The sequence below is a fragment of the Mandrillus leucophaeus genome, unplaced genomic scaffold (assembly GCF_000951045.1).
Source record: "Mandrillus leucophaeus isolate KB7577 unplaced genomic scaffold, Mleu.le_1.0 Scaffold765, whole genome shotgun sequence".
NCBI lineage: Eukaryota > Metazoa > Chordata > Mammalia > Primates > Cercopithecidae > Mandrillus > Mandrillus leucophaeus.
Window position 1 is genome coordinate 232,592 of NW_012108308.1, and position 17,550 is coordinate 250,141.

The window sequence follows — 17,550 nt, forward strand, 5'->3', positions numbered from 1 at the left end:
GTACATTAACATGAATTTATTGAAGTACCTTTACCCCTGAGAATTAAGAGTTAGTTCCAAATGTATGGTTAAAGAACTTAGCCCTTTCAACAGAACTCTGTTTTGGTCAGCTTTTGGAGTTCTGTTACATGATAGTAATTGACGAACCCCTGCCTATCCTAATATCCTAATACCCTTCTGTTTAGGCAGAAAAACTGTTGCAGAAAAGGGCTTGCTTGCTTATTCCACTGTGGAGCCCTAGGCAGCTTTAGGGGGCTGATGGAGTAACTGCTGTAGTGCTGGCACGGGTGTAGGTCCCCAGTAGGTTCTGAAAGAAAGAGCAGAGAGAGCAGGGCTGTCCATGCAGCTAACTGCCCTCTCCTGGCCCTTTCATCAGCCCACCCCTGCTTCTCTTCCCAGATGGCCGCCCTAGCATCACTGTTGAGCAATGAAGTGAACAAATGTTTTAATTTCACTGCTGAGTAGTTCTGCAAAGAGGGAGACAGCAGAGAGGATAATGAGAAGCGTATCAGATGCCACCATTGATGAAAGCTTCTCTTCCCCACTGGCTCAAATGTTAATGCCAGACAAATTGGATACTGAGAGATGTGGATTTGGGATATTCGGAGAGTTTCAGGTGGAAAAAAAAAAGCCTGGCCTAGGCTAGAATGAGATAGCTGTATGCTGTATTAATTGAGATGCACAAAAGGCAGGCAGGAAGGAAAGGGAAAATAAAAAGGAAGAAACATGTTTACTGAGGGTATTAGCAGCAAGTGGCTCTGTATTAGTTATCCAGTGCTGTATCACAAATTGCTCTAAAATCTAGCAGCTTCAAACAACAAACATTTATTACCACAGTTCCCGTGGGTGAGGAATCCAGGTACAGCTCATCTGAATCCTCTGGCTCAGCCACTCGCAGGCTGCAGTCAAGGTGTCAGCCAGGGCTGCATCTCAAGGCTCAGCCCAGGGAGTATCTTTTTCTAAGCCCACTCTCATGGCTGTTGGCAGGCTTCAGAAGATCCACTTCCAAGCTTATTCCCTGACTGTTGGCTGGAGACATTAGTTCTTTGCCACCTGGGTGTCTCCATAGGGCAGCTCACAACATGGCAGCTTGCATCTCACAGAGCAAGGGCAGAGAGAGAAAGCACAGGCAAGATGGAAGTCAAACTAGCCTGACCTCAAAAGTAGCATCCTGTAACTTTTACCATATTCTCCTTCTTAGAAGCAAGTCATGAGGTTCAATCCAACAGCATGAATATCCAGAGTCAGGTATCATTAGGATCCATTTTAGATGCTGCCTGCCTTGGGGTCCCTACTGCTGTCGGTGAGAAGGCGTTTTAAAGAGATTTCAAGCCAACTAACAAAAGCATGAAAAGTTGATTTAATTTAGCCAAAGGGGATTAAGCATTCAACTGACATCTTCATTTCTTGTTTATTATTTTTTAAATACAAAATGAGTTACCTTAGGTTCTCAGAAGTTTCTTACGCTAATGATATGTTGATGTGGATTATTAAACTGTGTTTTCTCTCTGTGTACTTTTGGAGATGACTGAAAAACACAGGAAACTTTTAAAGTTTAATGTAGCTTTTTTATACAGACATCCTGTGATTAGGAAGCAAGCTAAAGCAAAGCCAAGAAACACAAGGTGTAACTCGTTTATAATTTCTACTTGGGAGGAGAGGAGAAAGATAAAATCTCTCTAAATAAAAATCTTAAACATATACTTACTACCAGAATTGGTAATAACAGCTGTCTAGCTAAATTTTGCTGTGTTGGTACAGTATTCGTGAGCTCCTTTAGTGTGGTGGGGAGATTGTGTGTATGTAGAAAACTAACCTTTTGCTCTCTAAAGACTCTGGTGAGAAAATTTTTCTGTTTTATAATCTTGACACTAAAAAAAAAATCAAAGGTAGATGGTAGCTTTGTCAAGTAGAAATATAAAGACTCTACATATGACTGTACACACGAAATTCAGTTTTGGTTATCAGATTTTTTCAAGTAAATTAATTATTGCTAGAATAGAAATATGAATCCTACCTTCCAATTGACCTTCCTCGTATTTGCATGAGAGATGTTCTGTCAGACCAAAGAAAGGAATACTAATTTTGTTTATTTTGCCACTGGGGTTGTTGATGTCTTAGAAGGGTCTAGAAGAGTCAAGATGATGACTTTGGTTTTATATGCGCCCCTGAGACCTCTGGAGGGAGGATAAGGTGTGTCCAGCAGAAACCGTGTGGCAGCTCTGGATTGAAACAGTGCAGGGTTAGAGCTGCTTTTCAGAGTGGTTTGCATAAAGGTGATAGGTAAAGCGATACATGTGAGAGCTTTTCAAAAGGGAGCATATAAAAGGAGAAAAAAAAATAAAAGATTGAGACCAGTCTTAGGTGCTGTTAATGGTTACGGATTTGGAAGAAGAACCAGTGTGAAAGGCTGAAAAGGAGTGGTCAGGAAGGCAAGTTCTTATCCCACATACTTCAGTGCTGCTGAAATCAGAAGAGAATTGTGATACAGAGGCACTGCCAAGTGCCACCGAAAGGTCAAGTGGCACAAAGCCAGAGGCAAGGCCCGTTATATAAACGTTGGTTAGGGGAAGAAGCTGTGAAGCCCCTTCAGGCTGAAAGCAGTCATTCACACGGCGTAATTAACATGTGAGTCATATGTTCTTACAGCTGGCAACTACAAGCCAACACATTGTTAGCCTTAATTGTTACCGACTATATCTAAAATTAATAAGGCTCATGTCTTTTTAAATAGTCTGTCATTTATAATGTAAATGATTTAAGGTAATCTTTTTTCCTAAATTGTGAGATTTTAATTGCATCCTCAAATAATAAAATGACAGTTGATTAGATTTAAATTCAGACATCCTTGCCCATGAAATACTTAAAATGCCAGATTCAGAAAGGTATAATTAGGTAAGAAGTGCATTAAGTTTATTAAAAATTCACTGAGCCCCTACTGTGTGCCAGGCTATGCTATTTGCTGAAGATACAGAGGATACAGAACAGCATAATTCGTGTCTTCAAGAAGTCTAGTAGGAGAAAAAATGTAATAATTATAATATAGTATGACAAATGTCAAATTAAAAGCAGTGAAGAGGAGGTAGGACCTGTGGCCAGGAAAGGCCTCCCAGCAGAGGTAACCCCTGAGCAAGGTTCGAGCATGGAGTCGTGGAATTGGAGTCCTCCAGAAGACAGGGGTAGGAGCATGGGATCGCGGGTCTTGTTGGAACTGCCACTGGGGAAGAAAGTGCAGTGGATGAGGAGCTACAGGAGAAGCTGGCAGGAATCAAACTGTTGAGGGCTTTGTTTGCCAAATGCAGGGAGTGGATGGTTCTTGTGGTTCACTAATCTATCTTTCTGGGTACTTTTGTTCCATAGACTGTAGTGAAGTGTCTCGAGGGTGAAGGAGGACTTTCAGCATTCCAGAGAATCCTGGGTAAAGTAAGAGAGGGGAGCCTGGATGTTCAGACTGTTGTGTCCCTGTTGAGGCTGTACCAAGATTCTAATCCTGCAGTAAAAACAGCACTGTTAGACAGGAAGCCAGAAGATGTAGACACAGTGCAGCCAAAAGGTAGGAGAAGATCCTATGGATTGGAATGGCAGGGTTTTATTTTGGGATGATGCTATAAAGTTTGTTCCAGTGATGCGTTTCTTTGGTGGCTTAGTTATTAAGTGGTTTTCACATAAGTTTCACATGTAAATTCCAGAAGCTGCATGTTAAATATACACCAACTAAATTTGAGTCTCCATTTCTATCCCACAGTTAACTAGTCTGACACCTTGAAGTTGGAGAATATCATCAATGTTCTCCTGCCCTTCAAAAAGCCACACATTCAAATCAATGACTTGAGTACCCAGGGTGGACTGGTTCGCTGACAGCACTTTAAGGCTGAAGCTTCTCTCATTTGGGTTAGGTACAAAGCAGTGGCCTTGCCAACCAGAAGTTAACCTCTGGCTGGCTCTGCAGCTTTGTGTTTCGACAGATAAATGAAACATTTTTCCTTTCATAGAGTTTAAACAGAATAATAAAGTATTTTCCTCTGTAAAAGAGAATCTGCATTCAGGTGCTCAGAATAAGCTGAAAATCACTTTACTATTCTGTTAGATCTCTCTTGACAAACCATGCTGTCATTTTCTTCAAATTGACTAGCTTCTCTTGTGTGTTTCTAACTCTTTCTCCCCCAGGGAGCACAGAGGAGGGAAAGACCTTGTCTGTTCTGTTACTAGAACACAAAGAGGACCTGATACAGTGTGTAACACAGCTGAGACCTATTATGGAGTTCCTGGAAACAGCCAAGGAGGAATTCCTGACTGGCACTGAAAAAAGGGTAACTGTGTCAAGTGTCTCCTCCCTCCTCCTGAATTCATATAGCACTTAAAAAAATTCTTTTGTGGCACATAGCATTTTATACTTTGCAGTATTTTAATACATACTGCATAGTAAGCACCTTGAAGTTGAGGTGCTTGTTTCGTATCATGTCGCTTTCCTCACAGTAGCTTGCTGAAGGCCTTGCACATGGAGCCATAAGGAAAATGGATAGGTGGGTGGGTGGATGGATGGATGGATGGATGGATGGATGGGTGGGTGGATGGATGGACAGGTGGACAGGTGGACAGATGGACGGATGGATGGATGGACGGACAGATGGACAGATGGATATATGCTATTCTTGCTCTGACTCTATCAATTTTTACTGTAAACAACTGTATCGAGTTAAAATGTTAAGGAAATTTTGTAATTATTATGACACCTTTCCTCTTTGTAGAAATGTACTGTACATTTGGAATATGTAGAAAATGGGGAAAGCAATCAAAAAGAAAAAATTCACATTTCACCACTCAGCGATGACACTGCTAACTGCTGAAGCATGTGTTCCCCTCTTTTTTTTTTTTTTTTCTGAGGCGGAGTCTCGCTCTGTCTCCCAGGCTGGAGTGCGGTGGCATGATCTTGGCTCACTGCAAGCTCCGCCTCCCGGGTTCACGCCATTCTCCTGCCTCAGCCTCCCAAGTAACTGGGACTACAGGCTGCCCACCACAACGCCCAGCTATTTTTTTGTATTTTTAGTAGAGACGGGGTTTCACCGTGTTAGCTAGGATGGTCTCGATCTCTTGACCTCGTGATCCGCCCGCCTCGGCCTCCCAAAGTGCTGGGATTATAGCCGTGAGCCACCGCATCCGGCCGTGTTCCCCTCTTTCTTATTTGAGTCATCCCAGGATGGCGTTATACAGAACATATGGTTTTCTAACTTGACTTTTTACCTAATATCTTAATACATGTCTATGCCTATAATACGGATTTTGTAGCCTATCTAATGGACATTCCATAATTCATTAATTCTTTATCATTGGGCATTAGTGTCCTTTTTTTTTTTTTTTTTTTGCTATTATAAGTGATGTTGTGAAAAACATTCTTGCACATAAATCTTTCCATACCTCTGAAATTATTCCCTTACTATACTCTCTCAGAAGTGGAATTTTGGAATTGAGAGTATAAAAATTTTCAAGTGTTTGATACATATTGCCAAATTGCCCTTCAGGAAGGTTGTACCAATTTACTCTCCCACCAGCTAGCTACTAAAATCCTCATAAAACTGCTGGCATGACTTCTCAAGGCAACTAGATAACTATGTTTGTTGGTGTTATTGATTTCAACTTTGTGCTAAAAATACTTTTATATCTGGGAAGAAGGAATAGGGATAGAATACTTTTGTGGCATCAATTCCTAAAACTGTGGGAAGTGACTTAAGTGTTCAGGAGAGAAAACGTTTAGAAGCCACTGGTATAATGGCTAAGCCCTGAATTTACAGTGACGACTAGATCCTCAATTTTATTTTTCTCAGTGATCTTATGTTGCACATGTGTACATGCACACACACATACACACACACACACACACACACACACAAAGGGAACAACCTTTAATCTCAGAATTACATTTTGTGATTTGTTTTTAAAATTTTAAGTCCTTTGAACTTCTTAGAGAAATAAAATATACAAAGATTAAACTTCTGTCTTTTCTCCTTTCCAATTAAGTGTGAGTTCAGACACTCAATTTAAGTAAGTTGCTTATAGCTCTAGAAGTTCCTGATTCCCTCTTTAGCGATTTCATTGGATTACTCATTCAAACCTTTTTCTTATTAGCTAGATTGAATGTGTCCTTTGAACTGTTTCATTATCTTGGTAAAACAGCATTTATAGATAGAGTCCAAACTCAGCCTCATTCTCTGCAGCAAGATAGACCACACTGTCATTTTCTTCTGTCACTTTCAGTTTACTTGAAAGAGAAAGCTGAAGCAGAAGTGCTTAAATTAGTTATAAATCACAAAAACACTTCTTAAGATTGGGGTTCCACCAGACCTTCGTTAAGTGATTCCTTCTCATGAAAGCTGAAGCATACTATAAAGTGGGAGTGGAGAGGTGAATGTTGATTGAATAGCCACAGTATTTTGACATCGTGTGGAATGTGTACCCAGGCCTTTTCCAACTTTTTTTCTGGTTAGAAACCATGCCAATAATGGATGCCATGGCCTTTATAAATATGTTGGGTTTTGTAAGAAGCAGTAACCAGGAACATATTTACATAAGGACTGGAAACAGAAAAAAAAAGGTAATTACTAGAGCTGTCATTTATTTATTGCTTATTGTGTGCCAGGCAATGTGCTGAGGACTTTTTAAACATTACTGAGTTTTGCCCTCAAAGCAACTTTATGACATCATGGATATTACCCTTATTTTAAAGATGAAGAAACAGAACACAGGGAGGTGAAGCAGCTCACCCAAAGACACAGCTGTTTGGGGCTGGTAATAAGAACTAGACTTCTAATCAAAACACACTCTCTTAACCCCTATGAGTACTTCTTCCTAATCGTATCAATAACATAGTCATTTCTTAAAGATCACATATGTCCTAGGAGTTAGGCAAAGCCATACAAACAGCACCTTCATTTTACAGTAACAACTGTGCAAGAGTTGGTATTATCTTCTTTTTCAAGTGAGGAAAATAAGGCTTGAAGAATTAAATAACTTGCCCAAGGTCACACAGGCAATAAATACTAGAACTGCAATTTGAACTAGGTCTGTCTGGATGTAAAGCCTGTGCTTACTCTTACCAGTGTCTGGCTGCCTCTTTATGTATCAGATTATTGCTTAGGAACCAAGATTTAGCTCTGAAATCAGTATGGTGTTTAGATACAAGCTCTTAATTTTTAAATTATGATTTATTTAGTAGAAATCTATATGTTAGACCTGAAAGAGGATGACTATATTCTGCACTGACAAAGAATATGACAGCTTGATTTATTATGTATATATTCCTTTCATATATATAAAACCAATTTGGTTTTAAAGCTAAATTCATTATTTTAAAATGGAAGTTAATTTGATAATGGCAGCCTCTGGCATACTACCATGACTAGGAGCTGACATTTTCCCAAAGGAAAGCTCAAAATTCAGTCCCTGTGAATCTGTAGATTACATGTATTGAAATAATCCCCTGCTTTATCAGTTCCATAAGAGCTAAGCTATGCATATTATGCCGTAGTCCATTAAGAAATAGTTCTATTGTAATATAAAAATATCTGTAAGATATCTGTCACGTGTTTTATTTTCATCCTTTTGCTAGAGTTCTGTGCCCTTTTGACTCAAAATCCTCTAGCACACCAAGGAAGGACAAAGGAGTGGAACTGCTGAATTATGACTGGAGCTGATGTATGTGGCTCTTGAGAATGAGAGGAATGGATAATGAGGAATCCACAAGAAAAATAATCCAGAAAGGCACTTTAAATCTAATATTTTGGAGTCCACAGACTAATGTACAGATTATCTGAGTATTCAGATTACTATGCAAGTAAAGTAAAACAATGGAATTACAACCTATGAAATTATAACCTATGCTAATATTATGAACTTTACTGAAAAAAGACCAAAAAACATTAAACCATGTTAATTGTCAATCTGTGTTTCTCAATCTTAGTGTCCAAACAAGCCACATCTAAAGAACCAGGTTAGAGGCAGGTTACTTGCTGTATCATGTAGACCTAGTTTAGGAATGTTTCCACAAAATGCAAGCTGTTGGAGGCAGAGCATATACACAGACCTGCAATTGAGAAAGGAAGATTTTCACAGTTATTTGTTTGGAAAATATTTTAGATTTTTATTGAAACAAAATAAGAAACTATGGAAAAAAAATAATGCTGGAGACCAACAGAGGAGGACTTGGAGATCGGGCATCTTGTGATGCTGTCTTGCTAGGTTTTCCAGTGGTGTGTCAGATAAATGTTGAATTGCCAGTAACCAGTGTCTGGTTGATTGCTTGGCACTGCAGGTGATTCTGAATTGCTGTGAGGGCAGAACACCCAAGGAGACAATAGAAAATTTGTTGCACAGAATGACTGAAGAGAAGACCCTGACTGCTGAGAGTTTGGTAAAACTCCTCCAGGCTGTGAAGATGACTTTCCCAAACGTGGGCCTTCTGCTAGAGAAGTTGCAGAAATTAGCCACTTTGCCAGGCGCCACAGGTATTAGTTAATTGTTGACTCTCTGGACTGGAACAACTCTTCCAGAAAATTATAGCTTGAAACACCCTTTTGGCTCCATGCTGGGGAGATAAGATAATGTTAAGAACTGTCATTGCAGTATAGAAACTAGCTGTCATACATCAGTAATTCTCGATCTCTCTGGAGTTAAGATCTGAAATCTGAGAGTGACTCTTCTCAGTTAAGCTCCCTCATGGTTTTCCTGTGGCTCAGGACTTATGAACATGTGGCTTTCCCAGGGCTGTCCAGGATCACCTGTGAGAGCCACAGGAGCAAATATGCTCATAAGGCTCAGCACGCTGTCAACCATATTCACAAATAGGAGCAGCAAAGCCTCGAATCTCGATCGCCCCTTTTCTGCTAGAGTGCTGTCTGCTTCCAGCAGTCCCCAGAACTCACTACTCTGGTGTCTGTTCAGCTTGGGGAAATGAGTCCATATCCTGTGCCTTAGAAAGACAATCCAATTTAAGCCAACTCTTCCCTGTCCCAGAGCATTTAGGACTCAGATGGTTTTCAGAAAAAGGATATTTGTCCCTAGCCTATAAAAGTAGTATGTACTTATACAAACTTGGACAATTCCAAATATAAGGTAGAAAACCATTTAAAATTCTACCACTCAAGCATGCCTATATCAACACCTTGACATATTTTATCTATCATTTTTATAATATTAAGATACTATCATATTGTATAATTTTATGGTTCCCCCATGTAACATTACAGCAGTATTCTTTTCCACAGTTCAGAAAAACTCCCCACAATCCTAGCTGTTGAAGGCTGTGTAGTTTTCCATCATAAGGACGTGTATGGTGTATTATTCATGCCCTTATTTCAGAGCACATGTAGCGTAATGGTTAGGACTGTAGGCGTTAGTGTCAGGACTACCTGGGACTGCAGCCTCACCTCACCATTCTGTGGCTGTAATACCCTGAGCAAGTGGCTTAACCTTTCTGAATCTCATTTGCTGTGTGAAATGGGGTAAGAGTGGTACCTATCACATTCGTTTTTGTGTGGCTAGTATAATACATGTTAAACATTTAGCACAGTGCCCGGCACATGGACACTCAGTAAATATTAGTTGTTATCTTCACTGTCATCATCAGCACAGATTATGCTTTGACAGTTGCCTTTGTACATAGACAAAGACCTTCAGATAATTTCTTAAGGTTGGATTTCCAGAAGTGGAGTTACTGAGCTAAAGAAGAGAGCACATTTTTAAATATCTGCAAAGCTAAGAGAAATGCCTGATCGTTTCAATGTTTCTTAACTTTCAAGTAAATATGACCTCTTAGAGAACCTAACAAATTGGCCCAAAGGGCACCTAAGTAGAAAAACCACGGGTCAGCTTCACACACACAGCCTTGATTCGTGCTTATCTTTAGGATCGCCACACGGATCCTCTACCTCAGGCTTGACAAGCAGCCCCCGTTGAATCTGCGCATCTGAGTCTCTTACAAGTACAGCCTTCTAATTACCCCCCTGGTGAGCAATTGCTAGCTCCTACCACCAGGCACTGACTTTCAAAGTGTTAATGGCTTTATGACCCTGAGGCACCAAGCGATTAAAGGTAGGCAGAGGAGCTCTGAACATATGAGGCCCCAAGCCAGGGCTCTGCAGAGGACACTGAGCTGTTGTGCTGATTGCTGTCTTCCTCTCTCATTGGTAGTATCCTGGAGTCTTCTGTAGAAGGTTTTGTTGCATCAAACATTATTGTTTTGCTAATATCCTTACAGTCCAACCAAGCCCTGATGATTATGGGACTGAGCTATTGAGACGCTATCACGAAAACCTCTCTGAGATTTTCACAGACAACCAGATTTTATTAAAGATGATCTCACACATGACAAGTTTAGCCCCTGGAGAAAGAGAGGTAAGAGTGGGAGAGAAACAGAGGGAGGGGAGGGTAAAATGAGAAAGAAGGAAAAAATATGAACACCCACACATACATTTATGTTTTCTGTAAATATTACATATGTAGCCATGTTGAGAATTTGCTAAGTGGAGGAGAAATAGAAGGTAACTCAGTTTCTAAGGTGGAGTAACAAATAGAATAGTTCTAATTTCTGTGGTAGTAAGGAAAGGCATTCAAAAGGACAAATGAAGAACCTTGACATGTATAAGAAATCTCTCAGATTGAGAGAGGTGAGGATGTTGAAAAACTCCTTCCCCAAACATGTTCACTGTAACCCAATACCTAGACTTGCAGCTCTGCAGCTGGGCCAGTGGCTGGAGAGTCTCTTACGTGAGCATTTGTGTTACATCTTGAAGGTCATGGAGAAGCTTGTGAAACGTGACTCTGGTTCAGGTGGTTTCAATTCCCTGATATCAGCAGTTCTAGAAAAGCAGACTCTCTCTGCCACAGCCGTTTGGCAACTGCTGCTGGTGGTTCAGGAGACAAAGACCTGCCCATTGGACCTGCTCATGGAGGAAATACGAAGGGAGCCTGGTGCCGACGCTTTCTTCCGGGCAGGTAAGTTACCTGACCTCTGGAGGGGTTTTGCCCCCACTAGAGATGGCTGTCAGGCTTCCTAGAAAATAGGAAGAGCTTCTTACAGTAGTCACCCACATCCCTACTATTAGAAGTAAGGACTGGCATTTTCGTTCAAGGACACAAGAGTTTGTAAACCTTTTAAAAAATAGATGCAGTAATTATCTTAAGCTTACATTCCTTATTCTACTCTGATTACAGTGCTGTTTGCCATTTTCCCCACTGCCAGCCTCAGACTGGAGATAGGGGAAATGTGTTTTCATTATGAAGAATTGAGTGGAGGAAGGGTGAAGGAAAAAACGGTGCTCACTGTTTGACTAATGAGTTTTTGATCCCCCTTTTTTTCAGTGACCACCCCAGAACGTGCCACTTTAGAAACAATCCTGAAGCATAACCACTTGATCTTGGAGGCCATCCAACAGAAGACTGAGTGCAAGCTCTTTACCTCGGAGGAGGAGCACCTGGCAGAGACTGTGAAAGAGGTGTGGTGGGAATAAAAAGCAAAATGCTGGAGAGTTTTACAGTTGTTGCCTGGGACTGTCTTCATTCCTAAGGGAGGAACCAATATCTGGTTGGGTTGTTTTCCTTCTTTTTTTTTTCTTTTTCGCTTTTGAGACAGAGTCTCGCTCTGTCACCCAGGCTGCAGTGCAGTGGCACAATCTTGGCTCATGGCAAACTCTGCCTTCCGGGTTCAAGCAATTCTCCTGCCTCAGCCTCCCAAGTAGCTGAGATTACAGGTGTGCACCACCATGTCCTGCTAATTTTTTGTATTTTTAGTAGAGACGGGGTTTCGCCATGTTGGCCAGGCTGGTCTCGAACTCCTGGCCTCAAGTATTTCATCCACTTCAGCTTCCCCAAAGTGCTGGGATTACAGGCGTGAGCCACCATGCCTGGCTGGAACCAATATCTGTACCCCGTGCTAGGCTAATGCTTCCTAACACGTTTGCTCTTTTAATCCTTCCAGCTCTACATGGCAGGTGATGTTACCACATTTTATAGACAAGGGTTCTCAGGCCCCAAGGAGTTAAGTTACCTGTCTAAAATGCTCCGGCAGGGAGGAGATGATGTCAGGATTTGAACCCGGGTTCCTATGACTCAAACCAATTTATTCCATTTGTCTAAACCTGGTATCCCCTGGAGCCATGATACTGTTCTCTTACCTGTTCTAAGAAGCAGCTTCTCTCAGGTGAAGGAAAGTAAAACTGGTCTTATTACATGTTTTATTCTGGCTTCTATAAAGAGCCAAGATAAACATAGATAGAACAAAGCTTTTGTCCATATGGGGTAGCAGATAATGCCAGCTCATTTTCTGTAAGGCTTCACACAATGTGGCCAGCATCCCAGGAATACCAGGTGGGGACTGGGGGAACTCATGGGTGTCCAGCCCAGGATCATGTGCATCTTGAGTGGGGAAGAACAAGAAAGGAACATGACGTTAAACTACAGATTCAAATGTAGTGCCCTGTTGATTCCGGTAGGTGTGGAAGGTGTGCAGAAGGGCGGGTTTCTGACTCTCTCTGTGCAGGTGACAGCCACATATTGGTCTGACTCAGCTGGGAAGAAGATGGCACACATTTCTGTGGGGCTTCAGAGGAAAGATTCATCTGTTAGACTCTCTCCAGCATGCCACAACTTCAGAAGTGGGGTTTCTGCAGTTGATCAGTTTTAGCCTCACTAATTAGTCTCATGCCTGCCTCCAGGGACATCAGGTTTATTTAGATAGACTTGAAAAGAGCAGAAATAAAATATCTTCCAAAATGAAAATTCCATTTGGCCATCTGTGGATGGTTTAGCTTTATTTTCTCAGTGTACCGACTCTTTCTGCTGATAGCTCTAACATTCTGAAAGAGGACGACGGCTTTGAAATAATATTCTTGGCCTCTTTAAAGCTTCTATTTGAACCTTCTTTAAAACGCTGAGTTTCTTTGTGAAAGAAAATGACGTTTAAATGGGTATATCTAAGTATCTAAAAATATGAAGCCACTGATCATGCAGAATTACTTCCAGACATTGAGACAATTATATATTATGAAAACTTACTCTGATTTTCAAGACAGACACACGATGACCAAATCCTATAGCTTTTCAAGCTTTTAGTATTAAAATCCAGAAAAGGTCTTTGGGAGACTCCTAGTTTCCGATAAGCTATTTCTTATAGAAAATGCTTTATGCTTCCCTGTATATATCTTCTTTGTATTTGCGCATTTATCTGGATACATGCTTCTTTTTTTGTTTTGTTTTGTTAGTTTTCCTGTTCTTTGGCAAACAGAGCTGTCCACTACATTTATCACAAGGCGATGTATAAACTGCTTATAAATAGAGCAGTGCCTTCCTGGGATTAGCTTTTTTTTTTTTTAAGTTGAAAACCATGGAGAAAATCTGCTGAGATTAACCCCCCACCTTTGTCTCCTGGTATTCATTTAGATTCTGAGCATTTCCTCTGAGACAGCCAGCCCTGAAGCTTCCCTGAGAGCAGTGCTGAGTAGAGCCGTGGAAAAATCAGTCTCGGCCATTGAAATATGCCACCTCCTGTGCAGTGTCCACAAATCTTTTCCAGGCCTGCAGCCTGTCATGCAGGAGTTAGCATACCTTGGTAAGGAACGGGCCGGGTGGGAAGGGGGTTCCTGTCAGCACCCCTGGTTGTTTCCTGAAGAAAGAGGCAGCAGTTCATATCAGAGTTTATCACAACCTTAAGTTACGTATTCATTTTATACGCTCTCAATACCTAAAAAAGTCGTGAGACAGAGAGGGAAAATGTTCTTTGTGTTTATTGGAAAATAAAGAGGACAATGATATTACTTCAGAGTGTTTTGAGGATCTCAAGTAGTCTCTAGTCTCCTTTGTGTTAGAAATGTTATAAAGCAAAATAGAAACAGAGTTTGCAGAGCCACAAGCTGTCTGTCTGATGCAGGTGTCCTTACTAAGGAAGATGGAGAGAAGGAAACGTGGAGGGTGAGTAATAAATTTCACCTTGAAGCCAACAACAAAGAAGATGAAAAGGCAGCCAAAGAAGACAGCCAGCCTGGGGAACAGAACGATCAAGGAGAGACTGGTTCCTTGCCAGGACGGCAAGAGAAAGAGGCTTCTGCCTCCCCAGACCCTGCCAAGAAGAGCTTCGTCTGTAAGGCCTGCGACAAAAGCTTCCATTTCTACTGCCGCCTGAAGGTGCACATGAAGCGCTGCCGGGTGGCCAAGAGCAAACAGGTGCAGTGTAAGGAGTGCAGGGAGACCAAGGATTCCAAGAAAGAGCTGGACAAACATCAGCTGGAGGCCCATGGTGCAGGTGGAGAGCCCGACGCACCCAAGAAGAAGAAGAAGAGGCTTCCAGTGACATGTGACCTCTGTGGGAGAGAATTTGCCCATGCCTCAGGTACGTTCAAGAAGGCAAAGGAACAGAGGATGATAACTGTGGGTTTTATAGTTTGGATTTCAGGCCTTGCCCTTTGTTGTGTACAGTGAGGGCTGTGGGTGGGCTTAGAAAATAGAGCAGGTTCCTACAGATGCAGGGTAATATTTTGAGAAGAGCATGGGCTTTGGAATCAGCCCCCTTAGCTTTGATTTCCCCAAATCTATTAAAGCAGCACCCTTATGCCACTAACTTTGTTGGATTGTTATGAAGGCTTAAGGTAACAGAGCTAAACACCAGTGCACTGCCTGTAATAGAGCGAGCACACAGTAACTTGGAGCTCTTACTGTTTACAGTGATAACCAGCTGCTTAATACCTGGCTCATGTTTCCATGTGCCACTTGTTTCTTGATAACAAACAAGAGTCATGGAAATCATGGGATGTATAGTCAAAATGGTTTTCCCTTGTCTTAGAATTTGTATAAACCTAGTGAAATATAAAAGCAAGTTGAGTTTCCCTAGTTCTGGGTGTCAGGGTCCTATTTAAGAGAGAGAAGGGATTCCATCCAGGAATGAGGCCAGGTGACTTTGGGGATGCCAGTTGGTGGGCAGAGAGCAGCGTGGCTGTGTGCAGGGGGCACAAGCGTGGCCTGGTGCCCTGGACTTCGTGCTGTGCTTCCTCCGGAGGCCTGGCCTGAGACAGTGCTCTTGGCATCCTGTGCGAGATTCCTAACACTGATTAGTAGCATCTCTTCTGGTCTCTGGTATGCGTGGCTTCCCTAGGCATGCAGTACCACAAGCTGACAGAGCACTTCGATGAGAAGCCTTTCTCCTGTGAAGAGTGTGGGGCGAAGTTTGCAGCCAATTCCACCCTGAAGAACCACCTTCGCCTTCACACCGGGGACCGCCCATTCATGTGCAAGCACTGCCTCATGACCTTCACCCAGGCCTCTGCCCTGGCCTATCACACCAAGAAGAAGCACTCGGAAGGTAAGGCCGGGCGCAGTTCATTTCTCCTGCAGACTTCACTATAAACTGCCTAAACCGCATTTGGATTAGGTGTGATATAGATCTCAAAAACAAAACAATTTGATAGCACAACAGGGTGACTATAGTCAATAATAACTTAATTGTACATTTTAAGTAAAGAATGTGATTTGGATTATGTATTACACAGAGGGTAAATGCTGGAGGGGATGGATCTCGCATTCTCCATGATGCAGTTATTTCATATTGCTTGCCTGTATCACAACGTCGCATGTATCTCATGAATATATACACCTACTGTGTACCCACGAAAGTTAAGTATCAAAAAAAATAAGGCTGAGGTGGGCAGATCACGAGGTCAGGAGATCGAGACCATCCTAGCTAACACAGTGAAACCCCATTTCTACTAAAAAATACAAAAAATTAGCCAGGCGTGGTGGTGGGCACCTGTAGTCCCAGCTACTCGGGAGGTGAGGCAGGAGAATGGCGTGAACCTGGGAGGCGGAGCTTGCAGTGAGCCAAGATTGCACTACTGCACTCCAGCCTGGTGACAGAGTGAGACTCCATTTCAAAAAATAAATAAAATAAAATAAAATAAAATAACAATGCACAACCTCTAGGCAAACAGACGACTGGGAATAGCTCTGTGCATAGACATGTAAACTGCTTACTGGGAGAGCTTCTGAAAGAGGCTGGCTAACCTCCTATGACTTTGTATTAGGTTTGTGGAAAAGTCATTGCGGTTTTTGCCATTAAAAGTTAGAGAGAATTTACATAAAATTCTTTTAGCTTTGAGGTCGAATTCAAGCATGAGAAGGACCCTGACTGAGCACCTACTGTGGATCAGGCAGTGGCAGATGCCGAGTAGCTGAGCTGGGGTTCCTGTGTGCCCATAGCTTGTGGCCTGAAGGGGGCAGGGGGAGGGGAGTATGGTGCCCGTTACAATGCAGATTCTCAGCTGTATGATGCGGAATAACACCAGCATGATGAGGAAGGATGGAGAAGGGGTCTCTAGTCCAGTTGGAGGGGAGGAGGAGGTGCATTGTCAGGGAAGGCTTCTTGGAGGAGTCTACGTATTGTTTAGAGCACTTACGTGTAAATTATAATGCAACCATTGTTTGACCTGGACTGTCACAGTAGCCTCAAAGCTGGTCTTGCTCTCACCATTTCTCTTGATACTTAAAAAATAAATAAACCCTATCAGGTCACTTCTCTGCTCCAAACTCTTCAATGGCTTTTTGTCCCAGTCAGTTGTGAAATGCAGAGTCCTTGAGATAGCCTCTCAGGCCCTCCGTGATTAAGGTTCCTGATTCCTCTCTGACTTCATCTCTTGGGCCTGTACATTTTAGCTTTCTGGCCAGCCTTCAGGCCTGCAGGCACCTGCTCCAGGACCTTTATTCTTACCCTTCCTTTTGCTGGGAACACTTCCCGTCAGACACCTCATGCTTTTCTTCATCACCTCCTTTGAGACCTTACTCACACTTAGCTTCTCGGTGAGTCCCTTCCTGGCCACCCTCTGTAAGGTCTCAGCAGCCCACCCCTGGTTTCCATGCAGTATTTTTCTCCCATAGTGCTTCTCATATGATATAGTATCTACTTTAGTAATTTACTTTATTTCTGCTTTGTCTTCCCTGTTAGAATGCAAGAGTCATGAGGGGCAAGCTGTTAGTTTTTCTTTTCCCACTGCTGCATCCATGGGACTTAGACTAGTACTTGGCAAAAGTAGGCCCTCAACCGGTATTTGCTGAGTGAATGAATTTCCTAAGTACTCTTTCAGGCATGGGGTATTGTAAATATACGCACCCCTGTCATGGGACTTACATCCCACTCGGTAAAACTGACAATAAACAAGTAAATATATAGTATAAATTTAGATAGCAGTTACTGCTATGAAGAAGCATAAAGCAGGGTACACAGTGAGGGGACAGGGCTTGGGGAACACTATTTGTATCATCAGAGAAGGCCTCTGCGAGATGGCATTTGTGGAGAAACCTAAACAAAGTGAGAAATGGAGCCAGTGGAAGACCTAGGAGAGCATCCCAAGTGCAGAGCACCTCCCCAGTGGAAATGAGCTTTACCCGCACGACAGACCAGAGAGAGCTAGAAGGGTCTAAAGCAGAGTCAACGAGGAAGAGCATTAAGCAATAAGGCCAGAGATGCTAGCAAAGGCTGGACCTTGGAGGGTCTTACAAGCCAGGGTGAGGACTTTCGGT

General features: G+C 42.2%; 1 protein-coding gene across 2 annotated transcripts in view; it reads left to right on the plus strand.

Moving 5' to 3' along the window:
- The window catches only part of ZBTB40 (zinc finger and BTB domain containing 40), a 90,081-nt gene that overhangs the window by 57,159 nt on the left and 15,372 nt on the right, over positions 1-17,550 (plus strand). For both annotated transcript variants that reach the window (XM_011966571.1, XM_011966569.1), the window contains 9 exons: positions 3,361-3,553; positions 4,168-4,310; positions 8,306-8,498; positions 10,250-10,386; positions 10,785-10,986; positions 11,353-11,486; positions 13,429-13,597; positions 13,916-14,374; positions 15,134-15,340. In XM_011966571.1, the coding sequence (XP_011821961.1) occupies positions 3,361-3,553; positions 4,168-4,310; positions 8,306-8,498; positions 10,250-10,386; positions 10,785-10,986; positions 11,353-11,486; positions 13,429-13,597; positions 13,916-14,374; positions 15,134-15,340 (1,837 nt within the window). The remainder of the gene's footprint in view (positions 1-3,360; positions 3,554-4,167; positions 4,311-8,305; positions 8,499-10,249; positions 10,387-10,784; positions 10,987-11,352; positions 11,487-13,428; positions 13,598-13,915; positions 14,375-15,133; positions 15,341-17,550) is intronic.